Below are 12674 nucleotides of genomic sequence, written 5' to 3'. Positions count from 1 at the left end.
GGTATTTGGCGGTTAGGCATTGGAATGTGTTGTTGGTGTTTCGGGGAGCAAGGTGTGGCCATCGCCTTCCCCGACAATTTTGGGTATTCCGCTAAAGGAATCCGGTGGTTGTGGATCCTGTCCGATGCCCGTGTGGCGGGGGGCCATGGCACGACCCTCGGTGACATCAGGAAGAGAGCCTATAGTTGGATTAGCATCAACAGGCTTCCCCTACTGGTGGTTAACCCCTCCTCAGACTCACCCCTCTTCGAGTGGGTGGAGTCTAATGTTCCGTGGTCCAATGCCTAAGCCAATACCTTCTCACATGCTGTAATCAATAAAGTTGTGGCCTTTACCTTACCCATTAACCTTACATTCTGTGTCCACGTGTCTTTATTCCCCAAGCGGGGATCGGGTCCTCGAATCACAACCTGAATTTAAGAGCTAGCTTTCTGCACCCACAGGGTTTGCATTGGGAAAACATGTTTCTATAATCATGGACTATCAGTAGGCTTGATTTAAAATCAACATAATGCAAAGACACATTATTCTTCCCCAAATCTATTCTGCTGGGGCTTTGCTGCGATGAGTCATGGTATGATGTCAAGGAAGAAACCAAGCCGCAGGACATGATTTATTCCAGTAAAAATTTCCATGAAGGTAAAAATGAATCTGCTTGGAAAAAGGTCCCAGAATCAATTTGTGAAATTAACTACCATAATTTTTCTTTTGTCCATTTAGGCCATATGAATCAACAGGATAAACAAGGAAAATATATTAAAGCAGAGACAGAAAATGGCACAGTTCATCTCAAGAGTCAAACCTGGTTCCAGTCTGTGAAACTGAAGGCCTCATGATGGAGTGAATAATCTCTACTTAATCAAGAAACAATGCAGAAAGATTACTGTAAATCTTGCCCATTGTTTGCATATAATATGCACTGAGGCATGTTTTAGTGTTTCTGGTGTCTTTGACTTCAAATGCTCAGAAATCAATGGAAACAACCTTTCCCCCTTAACTTGTTTATTGATAACTTTAAGCAGCCAAGCTTTCAACAAATACCCTGAAGATTAAAATGCTTAATCCTGAGTTGTTGTTTTTTGCTTTCCTCCAGCTTTCTTCTAGGGGGTTAGCCCCAGTTCTCTCCCTCACTGCTTCTGACACCATGGTGGAGGAAGGTCTCTCCCCACACTGGTCCCCCACCTTTTTATAGGGATATTGGATAGCTGGTCACTGAGGACGATGCAGTGCAAGAAAGCCTCCACTCAATGCAGGTTTGAGTAGAGCCAGAATAACGGCGTGGAGGCCAGAGTTGTTCCCAGCAGACCTTGGGAGTCATCACCACCTCTCCTCACCCATAGGACAGACGGTTGGCGTTAGATCGGATCTCTCCAGTGTGCACTCACACCCAAAGTGGTAACCCAAGTGACAGAAAGGATGAAGGCCCACGTTTGCCAGCCTACGAGGAGGGCCTCGGTCATCTGGAGGGGGTGAGTCAAGCAGCTCCCAATCTGCTGTGAGGGTCTCCTAAATCTCCAGAGCAGATTTTGGTGGCTCACAGGAGGAAAGGGAAGCTCAGTTGCCCAAGCAATAGTCGTGTTGCACTCATGCACCGACTCCCTCATTTATCTACTAACAATACTGATATATCACTTTGTAGCCCCCCCTTCTCTCAAAATAGTTTTAAAAAGCTGTGTACGATACAATCACATAAACTACAGTATCAGAACGAGTGAAGCAAGACTATCATTTCCAAAGCTGCAGGGCATAAGGCACATGAACAGCTAAGCAGCTCTGCCTTTAGTCAGTGAATGTGAAATACTACCATGTTGGGTTCCATTATTGAAGAAAGGCAGGACACCTATGTAATAAGTAAACAATAAAAATGTTTATAATTTGAGGGATGTGTGTTTCACTAGCGCATTTTAGGTAACGTGTGGGTGAAACTGATTGGCATACAAACTATCTCAATGCAAGATACACTTAATACTCCATACATAAAATGCTGTGCTGCGCCTTTTTTTTCTTTTAAAGGCCTCCTTAGTTTGAGTGACAGCTGGAGAATTCTGAGCTTACTAAGGGGCAGAATGCTGTCTTCAACAGCCAGAAAAATACGAACGTAATTTTCTTAAATGTACATAGCACTAAACTGTACACAAATTATGTTAATTATTTGTAGAGAAAACTAAGCTCTTTGTTGACTAGTGTTCAAAGAAGAACTGAACAAAATAACATTTATTTGACTGAACTAATTAGGAAAGACAGTAACAATGTTTTCTAGGATGACTTGTACTAGCTATCAAACTAAAAACAATCTTAAGACAATGTATCATTATCTTCTTAAACAACACAAAATTGAGTTTCCATTTCAATTCTTTGTGCTTAAGGCTACTAAACATATATGATTACCAGTATTCTGTGGAGGGTCTATTGTGGGGGGAGACTGAATTCCACACTTTTTTCTGCTGAAGGGGATAGCATGGAGGGTGTACTGGACTCTATACTTGGTTCTATGCTTGGCCGAGGTTTTTTATGTTTCTTTGGAATGGGTGTGTCATCCTTGGTATCATAACCAAACCACTGAGGAGGTTCTTCATCGCTGTATTCGTATTTCTGGAGCCTTGGTGCAAATTTTGAAACTGCTTGTCTGAAATAGATAGATGGACAGACACTAATGTACATACAGTGGTACCACAGGTTAAGTACTTAATTCGTTCCAGAGGTCCATTCTTAACCTGAAACTGTTCTTAACCTGAAGCACCACTTTAGCTAATGGGGCCTACTGCTGCCGCTGCACTGCCACCGCACGATTTCTGTTCTCATCCAGAAGCAAAGTTCTTAACCTGAAGCATTATTTCTGGGTTAGTGGAGTCTGTAACCTGAAGCGTAGGTAACCCGAGGTATCACTGTATAAGTCTTTCCTCTGAAGGAATCTCTTGTGTAAAACATAAATAATATAGCAAAAAACTAGAGGACCCTAAAACCAGCTGTGTGTCTGAGCTTCTATCCCACTTTCAGGACTGTGTCATAGAATATTCACAAACACTGTAATTGTTCATAGTGACTATGATAGCAGCAATAATTTAGAAAAATTGCATAGGTTCGGAGGGCCAAACAACTTGGCACTCATTCAATGAATACAATTTAACATACACTAATACTTGTAACACAACTTCCAGGTGGTATGCTTCTTGAAGAGGTCAACAAAAATAATGAAACCATTACATATACACATACTTGAAGTTGTCTATAGAATAAATAACAGGTTTTTAAAGAACACCACCATCGTTAAGTATTACAGATGCGAAATGGCAAGATCCAGCAACTCCTGCAGTGAAGCTGGTGCCAAACCTATTGGTCCACTTTCCTTTGGATCACATCAGCGAGGCTGAGCGAGGCTGAGGTGGGGGGGATGTCCTCACAACTAGGGAATGCCCTCCCATCAGACGTCAAGGAAATTAGCAACTATCTGACTTTTGGAAGACATCTGAAGACAGCCCTGTTTAGGGAAGTTTTTAATGTTTGATGTTTTAATCTGTTGGAAGCCGCCCAGAGTGGCTGGGCAACCCAGTCAGATGGGTAGCAGGTAAATAATAATTTATTATTGTTATTATACACTGCCTGGGCTTGCACCCCAGGGTCGTCACTGGTGCACCACCCCCGGAGACAGAAGGGTGCCCACAAGTGGAAAGAGGTGTGTGGTTTTGTTATGGATATACAGTGGTGCCTCGCAAGACGAAATTAATCCGTTTCGCAAGTCTCTTCGTCTAGCGGTTTTTTTGTCTTGCGAAGCAACCCTATTACAGTGGTGCCCCGCAAGACGAATGCCTCGCAAGACGGAAAACTCGCTAGACGAAAGAGTTTTCCGTTTTGGAGGTGCTTCGCAAGACGATTTTCCTATGGGCTTGCTTCGCAAGACGACAATGTCTTGCGAGTTCCTGCGGGTTTTTTTTTCCCTTCCCCCCCTTTTTCTAAGCCGCTAAGCCGCTTATCAGCTGATCCGATCAGCAGATAAGCCGCTAAAAGCCGCTAATAGCACTAATCCGCTAATCCGTCAATGGGCTTGCTTCGCAAGACGAAAAAACTGCTAGACGAAGAGAATCACAGAACGGATTCTTTTCATCTTGCGAGGCACCACTGTAGCGGCTTAGCGCTATTAGCGGCTATTAAAGGCTTAGCGGTTTAGCGGCTAAAAGGCTATTAGCAGCTTAGCGGCTTAGAAAAGGGGGGGGGAGCGAAAAAAATCTCAAGACTCGCAAGCATTTTCGTCTTGCAAAGCAAGCCCATAGGGAAATTCGTCCTGCGAAGCGCATCGAAAAACGGAAAACCCTTTCGTCTAGCGGGTTTTCCGTCTTGCGAGGCATTCGTCTTGCGGGGCACCACTGTATGCCTTTTTTAAAAAATAGCCCTGGGGCAGCTGAAGCATCCACCAGAGCATAGTCAGAACAACAAAAATCCTCTCCAAATATGCTACTTGCTTTCCAAGGGAACTTCCTATTTGTCCTGATGGAAGCTTCCCATGAAATGTAAATAGTGTGCCAGGAGATGCAATTTTAGCTGAGACTTTGGCAGTGAAAAAAAGACTTGCATTTCTCCTTCACCCCATGTCCCTGAGCAACTCAAGCTTTACGGCCAGAGGGAGTGGGATTAATATAACAAAACATGCATATAATGGCAAGAACAATTTGGCCGGAGAGAGTAAAAGCTGGACTATACAATATGCTGTTCATATAAATTGCAACTGAGTGACTGGCTTTTAGAAAGCAAATAGCGCTAATGGGTGCTTGTGGGTTCTTACCTTTCAACCGTGCTGAACTCAGAAGGTACATCATATGCACAATCTTCATTCATTTTAATAAGATTTAGTTAGAAGTAGTTCTTCACAGAATGTAGCTTTGTTTTCCCCCAATAAGATGGATGTGTCTATGAAGCCCTAGTGGTTGGGGTCAGACATTGTGTTCGATGGGACTTAATTCCCAGAAAAGTGTGTATAGGTTTGCACCTAAGTTTGGTTGATTGACATCTGTCTGTCTTGGGAGACAATGGAAAAGTGTGCCTTCAGGGGTGGAATCAAACCCCTGGAGAGTTACAGCGCCTGCTGTGGCTGTAGGAACATGTTTTGTTGCAGCTGGGGTAGATGAAGGCATCTGGTTGACCATTGGGACTATTTTGTTAACAATAATGCTATTGCGATGACTCTTTTGGTACATGATGTATACATTTATTAAGTAGCTTATGTGGTGATCTGCAAACAGATTAGTCCACAAGAAGACCAAGCTCATCCACAACTTGATTGTTGACATGAATCAGACACCTTCACTGTACACTAAAAACATGTTTGTTTAGGGAAGCGTATTCAGACTTGTAGAATGTTGACATGTTTTACAATCTGTTTTTACAATCTGTTATCATTGATTTTAATTAACTCTGAATGATTTAAATAGTAGTTTTTCACTGGGTTGGGGTTTTTTTTGCTAATAATTTTATTCTTTTTGTACACCACCTTGAGGTTTTTATTACAATCAAGGGGTATATAAATCTTGTGAAATAAATAAAAACTAGACTTCTAAAGAACAACTTACCTGCTAATATTTGGGCAGTACAGCATCTTAAGAATTCGAAGTTGAAGGCAACCTTTCCACAGACACTTAAGTGTTCTGTCAGTAATACACATGCAGCCTGAAATATCCAAATAGTGCAGAAAAGGGCATTCTGCAGCCACAAACTGAATGCCGGTATCAGTGACCTGTCAATGAAGCAAAAAAGATATGTTTTTTTGGGGAGGAATAAGGAATTATTAGCGACAGCCAAGAGAAGTAAAGTTTTAGTAAGCTCATAAAATAGTTAAGGTATATTTAAGGCATTACCACCAAAGCCTTTAGCACTAATACTAGCAACACTGACAATGATTTTAACAGAACAATGTCTATATGTTCAGTAACAGACTTTCTAATACAAGTTGTCTTTCTTTTCATACATACCTTGGGACAACCAGTCACACTTAGAATTGTAATTCTGTGGCAGTTGAATGCCAAATTTTTTAACGAATTATTTGTTAACTGCTGGTTATAAGACAAATCAACGTGGTCTAGGCGTCTTAAATCAAGGCAGAATCTCTGGAACAGAAGCCACAAATCAATCAATCAATCAATCAATCAATCAATCATTCTCAAATTTACCTAGAGCACTTAGATTTAAGGTTTCACAATGCACTCATGCTGAAGATAATCTGCTAATCTTCTCCAAACACTTGACGCACTTTTTCTCTCATTAAATGGCTGGAAAAAATATTACAGTGGTGCCCTGCAAGACGAATGCCTCGCAAGACAGAAAACCCGCTAGACGAAAGGGTTTTCCGTTTTGGAGGTGCTTCGCAAAACGAATTTCCTATGGGCTTGTTTCGCAAGACGACAATGTCTTGCGAGTTCCTGCTGGTTCCCCCCCCCTTTTCTAAGCCACTAAGCCGCTTATCAGCTGATCCGATCAGCAGAAAAGCCGCTAAAAGCCGCTAATAGCGCTAATCCACTAATCCTTCAATGGGCTTGCTTTGCAAGACGAAAAAACCGCTAGACGAAGAGAATCACAGAACGGATTCTTTTCGTCTTGCGAGGCACCACTGTAAAGGAACATAGGAAGCTGCCTTATACGGAGCTAGACCATAGGCCCAGTACTATTTTTCTAGAAAAAAAGGTGCTGGAACTCACCATGAACACCTCCCTCTTCTCTTAGAATGGCAATGGAGCCGACCAGAGAGGTGCTGAAACTGCCAGAACCCACCTGAGAGGTGCTGGAACTGAGTTCCTGTGAGTCCCCCCCCCCAAAAAAGCCCTGCATAGGCCCATCTAGCCCAGCCATCATTGGCACAGATGGACATTGGCTCTCCAAGGTTTCAGATATGAGTTTTTTCCTAATCACACCTGGGACATTCTGCTTGCAAAGTATGAGCTGTGGAACTGAGCTGCTTCCCTCCCCTAACGAGTTAAGTTATCTACTGGTTGCAGTCAAGAAAAGCTCATTTGAATGATCTCTACATGCTTCTGTGCTCTTTCAAGCCTCCAAACTGCTCTTGGATTTGATTTATTAATTTTTCATAGTGGTAAGAACAAGAAGGGACTGCAAGGAAAGAAAGAATTGCTTCGAGCTTGGTGAAAGGGCATAAAATGTGACTCAGTGTAAACAAGTGTTAGGTGATGCACACAAGGACAAAAATATATATGATAACAGGGTCTGAACTTGGTGGTGACTGACCAGAGAAAGAACTTAGTGGACTGATCAAGTATAAAATGAAATGGATGTGTGCAAATCTGAATAAAATTTTGTAAAACCTAAATGAAAAATATATATAAAACAAACCTAAATTTCTAAATCTCCCTGATAAGACACAACATTCTCTCTCAAGAAATTACTCCTCTCATCAGATACTGCAGATAGAAAATGTGCAGTCTTCACAACTGTATTTTTATCTGGACCACCCAGTATGTGTATATTAGTAAATAAATTTCAATATTGCAAATTGACACAAGTTTCCAGAGATCCTTTCTTCCAAAGGAAACCAAACACTGTGAAGCACTTAGACCCCTGGAATGTCTCACTGCTTGAGAAAAAGGTGCTCATTCGAGACTCTTAAACTTACTAAACTGATGATGAACAGTTTTAAACCTCAAAAGATCATATCCGTAGTTCTTCCTGCTTTCAAAAAGTACTTGTGCTAATTAATCACATTGTCTCAAACTTGTATTTTTAGAGCTGATCAGTTTGTAGAGGGAAAATAATTCAGCGAAACTGCCTTGGCAACACTGGTGAACCAAACATAATCTGGCAATCTTAACACATAAAAGTGATAGAAAACAGCTGTTGTATACTTTTTTCAAATAACACTCTTATTTAGTAAGCTGGTTATTTTTAGAATATACTCTAGACAAGGCTTCAAAGCCCATCTCACAATGTAGGAGCTAATTCAGCCTGGAAATATAGGTCCAAACTAGATGACCAGATTTCCCTTCTTTTTAAAGCATCCCTGAATTGAGTTGGGACAACTACTCTGGAAGAGAAGTGTTAATCTTATCTTAGCCACTGTGTCCCCCATGTAAACCAGCTCCTTCAAGTTTCTATTTGCTCAATTAAGAGAGGCATACAAAAATAGGGGTTTTTTTCATTCTTGTTTATTTAAGCGGAACGTATCCTCCAATAATGTACAAGAATAAAGAATTAAAATTACACACACAAAAATACAATCCCTGGGAAAAATAATGATGATTATTGGTCTTGGGAGGTAGTAATTTTCTAAAGAAGATTTGGTTTGTTTATAAATATCAGGATATTCTTGGAGCGAGGACTTATCTCTTTGAGAAGGAATTGAGAAAGAGAAACGCAGCACATGGTGTTGGTGTCTTCCCCACAAAATTTTAAAATCATCGTATTGACTCACATGGCCCCTAGCAGATGGATCCAAGTTGCATCCTATATGAAGATGTTACACCACTTATAAAGAAGTGATTAAAGTCACTGTAGCAAGCAAAAAAGACATGTTCCTTGGAAATTTTGATTAGCTTTAAGGAATTGACTTTGTGGAAGAGAAATTGTTAATCCCATTTAAATAAAGTTTCAGTTCCACGCAGCTTTCTCTAAATGCTTTTCCTGATGTCTGTATGAAAGCCCAGATGACTACATAATGGCTTTCCATAAATTAGACAGGATATCTGTACTTTTAACACAGTTGCTCTTTACATTACAATAAACTAGGAACATGGAGGCACACTGGAAACTCCATTCATAACTATTCTCCAAAGAATATATTATTCTGTCAAATGTGTGCTTGTGCATTATCACATGCATACAGAGCAGCAAAATTCAAACCAACTCCGTGTGGCTGTAGATAATGAATGATACATATATACAACAATAGAATGATGGATGCTCGAATTTTACGACAGAAAGGTACTACCGTATTTTTCGCCCTATAGGACGCACCAGCCCATAGGACACACCTAGATTTTGGGGGAGGGGGGGAAATAAAGGGGGGGAAATTATTTCCCCCTCCCCCAGGCACGGGGCCCCCAGAACAGGACCCAGAGCGATGCCGAAGCTGCGTGCAGCTTTGGCATGGCTCTGGGAGCTTGCGGGGCTGGAGGAGGGGAAGCCCCCCGCCAGCCTTCTAACCATGTCGGGGTTAGCTCTCCTCCCCGCGCTGCGCCTCCCCGCTGTCCCCCGAGCTTGTGGGTTTGGCGGTGGGGCTCTCCTGAAGCCTGGAGGGCCCCCCACGCTGCGGATGTCTGTCTGGCGCACGGGGCGCTCTGCTTCAGGGAGCCCTGCCCGCTGGGCGGCAGGCTGCTATCCGCAGCCTAGACATCCCTGCGGGACCTCCCACAGGGCTGCCTAGGCTGTGGATGTGTTCCCGAAGCGCCAGGCGCTCTGCTTTCAGGGCACCCGACGCTCCGGGAAGCAGGCTGCTATCCGCAGCCTAGACAGCCCTGCGGGACCTCCCACAGGGCTGCCTAGGCTGCGGATGTCTTCCTGAAGCCTGGAGAGCGAGAGGGGTTGGTGCGCACCGACCCCTCTCGCTCTCCAGGCTTCAGCAAAAGCCTGCATTCGCCCCATAGGACGCACACACATTTCCCCTTCGTTTTTGGAGGGGAAAAAGTGCGTCCTATAGGGTGAAAAATACGGTAATTCATAGGATAGCATAGTCATTCTTTTCATAGTCATTACTTGATAAAATGTGATGATCACTGTGATTTCTGTGCAAGATTTTTGGGCATTTTTCGGAATATAGATTAAAAAATATAACAACTGTATAAGTTTGTAGTGAAACCATGTTATTGCTAATGCAGGGTTAATATTTTGCTAGATTAATTCACCAAAGAGTCTTTCTATGCTTGCACAAGTCTTTCTCCTCAACTACTAACATTATAGGTGTTTAAGATTTCCTCCTGTTCTTGAAATAGTTACTTCCTTTGTGATGGTCGTTTCAGCTTCCTTCTGCTGAGTTCCCCCCAGGAATCTGTCCTCAGTCCTTTCTCTCTCTTTTTAGCATACGCCAGACACAAAGGATGGGACACCATTTTTATTGCAAAGCTGCAATTTTCTATCCACAATATGTTTTCTGTCTCAGCCATCTTATCAGAATCCCATGAGGGCTGCATAGCAGCCACTGCCAAAAACACATCCTGTTTTAAATAAGCCCTGCTAAAAAGTAAAGGCAAAACTGCCATTGGTTGCTGTGCAGAGACATTTTTCACTTCTTAAAATGTTCTAGTTAAATCTCCCTTCCTGGGGTGAATATTATCTCTTTCCACATTCCAAAACTCTCAGTCACTGTAGCTTCACTTGCCCACATTTGCTCAGGAGTTCAGAGCGGGAGCAGCGCAGTGGTTAACAATATGAGCTAAGAAACTGAAACCGCCAATTCAAATCTCAACTCATCCTTAAATTTCCTGGAACACTCGACGCAAGCCACTATTTATTTATGTAAAGTGGTTTTACAGCCCTTCAATTATATTTCCAGGGCAGTTTACAAAAAGAATAAAACAATGAAAATGTAAATACACAATATATCATAAGCTAAAAGCTATGAAAATAATAAAAGTAGCACACAATAATGTGCAATATAAAAACTGTTGTAAAATAAAAAGGTCATAATGGTCTGGAGCTGAAAGGACAATTAAACAGCCCATGCTGGCATGGAAAGGAAAACAGCCATGGCTTGAGCACATTTTCCTAATGGCAACATGTTTCAACAATTTTAAGAAAAAACCTCAGCATATTTACTATTTCATTGTAAATCAGATGTGTTCAAGAGTGACATACATGTACTGATGCTTGTAACATACATAACATAGGATCTTATTTTACCTTAATTCCTGCATCAGTTAACAGCCTGCATTCTGATATAATAATCTCCTTAATTTTCCAGAGTTTGCCAAGAGCATCCAAAGCCTAAAAATATTTTAGACAAATATTAGTTTATTGGCACACATATGTAAAAAAAACCTGTTGTACTACATAATGTATTTATTTTGCTTTGCTGTTATTCAATGCTGTAGGTCTCCCCCCATTACCTTTTAAAGCATGCATTCTTTTACCAAAACAAAACATAGCTGGAAACTTAGGAACATGCTATGGGTTTGTGCACACACTTGTTAGTATGTCCTTCCCTCTACAATGTGCATAATCCTAGTCTGCTATAACTGCCCCAGTTGAAACAAAATGCCTCGGTCCTGTATACCTGAAGGAGCGTCTCCACCCCCATCGTTCTGCCCGGACACTGAGATCCAGCGCAGAGGGTCATCTGGCGGTTCCTTCAATGCAAGAAGCCAAGTTACAGGGAACCAGACAGAGGGCCTTCTCGGTAGTGGCGCCCACCCTGTGGAACACCCTCCCTTCAGATGTGAAGGAAATAAGCAGCTATCTTCTCTTTAAAAGACATCTGAAGGCAGCCCTGTTCAGGGAAGTTTTCAATATTTAATGCTGTACTGTTTTTAACATTTGATTGGGAGCTGCCCAGAGTGGCTGGGGAAACTCAGCCAGATGGGTGGGGTATAAATAATAAATTATTATTATTATTATTATTATTATTATTATTATTATTATTATTTAATGAAAACATCACAAAACACCATAGGAGTTGTTGTTCAGCAAAACCGGATCATGTGTGGTCAGGGGCGTAGGAAGGGGTGGTGGTGGGGGTGTCCTGGGTGTCTTCCCTGGGGGGGTGACAAAAAGGCACACCGCGGGGTGCTCACCGAGCTGTCCCCGTTCACGGCAGATCGCATCACCTTCATGTGCAGCGGATCACCCCGCCACGGCAGCAGATCGTGCACAGCTCCACCCCCAAGTGCACGGCATAGGCTCCGGGCACCCATGCAGCTAACTCCGCCACTTTCCCTGCCTTAGCTGGAGACGGACAAGAGGGGGAGAACAGGACCGTTTGGTTTGATCAGGCAAAGCTATTCTTACGTAGCAGGGATATTTACAAAAAAGCTACCAATATGTCCCGTCCCCCCCGCTTTTCTATGTCCATTTGATTACTGCGATCCATGTGTGCCAGGTATTCAGCAACTAATAATAAAAATAATAAACAAACATGTCTTTCAAACACAGAAGCTGGATGATGTGTTCTCAGATTGATTCAGCCAAGAGATACATCAGTGCCTCCTAACACCCCAAAGAAACACAAATCCATACATCACCATTTCAGGAGAGAATTAATATAAGAATATATTCACGTTAGCATGAAAATTGTTTCTCGTTGTTCAGTGAGCTGCTGAGACGGTGCTTAAACAACTGTGCCCTCCTTTGCACGTCTACTTAGAAGTAAGCTGCACTGAGTTCCATGGGAATTCATCCCAGGAAAGCAGGCGTAGAACTGCAGCCTAAGAACATCAGTTTCTTTTTGAAATGGTCCGTTTAATTAAAACAACAACAACAACAGCCCAATAGTTGAAGTTGAACAATACTTTATTAGGACTAACTCAAATGTCTCAAAAGAATGAGCAAGCGTTTGAGTTGCAGAGTTGTTCAGGGCAGATACTAAGAAAAAACACAAGGAGGAGGAGAGGAAAATGACCGCTCCCCGCATAAAACGGGGGGCGCCCTTTGCGTGGACGCGCGCAGCCCCTGGATCTGGAGCGGCTCCATCAGCATACGCTTGGCTTCGCCTTCTCTCAGGTGGGATACTTGGAGGTCTCCACCTACCC

General features: G+C 42.5%; 2 protein-coding genes and 1 long non-coding RNA gene across 4 annotated transcripts in view; 2 read left to right on the top strand and 1 right to left on the bottom strand.

Moving 5' to 3' along the window:
- FAM185A (family with sequence similarity 185 member A) overlaps nt 1-2393 on the top strand; it is a 40811-nt gene extending 38418 nt beyond the window's left edge. The window contains exon 9 of the mRNA XM_083464100.1: nt 721-2393. Coding sequence (XP_083320226.1) covers nt 721-836 — 116 coding nt within the window. The 3' untranslated portion in view covers nt 837-2393. The remainder of the gene's footprint in view (nt 1-720) is intronic.
- Nucleotides 1-12674, top strand: part of LOC310688060 — a 150436-nt gene that overhangs the window by 46781 nt on the left and 90981 nt on the right. The window lies entirely within an intron of this gene.
- Nucleotides 1846-12674, bottom strand: part of FBXL13 (F-box and leucine rich repeat protein 13) — a 69630-nt gene continuing 58801 nt past the window's right edge. The window contains exons 18-21 of one of the 2 annotated variants that reach the window (XM_083464022.1): nt 10831-10914; nt 5961-6095; nt 5562-5725; nt 1846-2626 (exon numbers count right to left, since the gene is read on the bottom strand). In XM_083464022.1, coding sequence (XP_083320148.1) covers nt 2407-2626; nt 5562-5725; nt 5961-6095; nt 10831-10914 — 603 coding nt within the window. In that variant the 3' untranslated portion in view covers nt 1846-2406. The remainder of the gene's footprint in view (nt 2627-5561; nt 5726-5960; nt 6096-10830; nt 10915-12674) is intronic. The other variant, XM_083464023.1, reaches the window with a different exon arrangement.

This window comes from Podarcis liolepis (assembly GCF_965112155.1).
Source record: "Podarcis liolepis genome assembly, chromosome: 10".
Taxonomy (NCBI): domain Eukaryota; kingdom Metazoa; phylum Chordata; class Lepidosauria; order Squamata; family Lacertidae; genus Podarcis; species Podarcis liolepis.
This window is presented reverse-complemented; position numbering and strand designations above follow the sequence as displayed.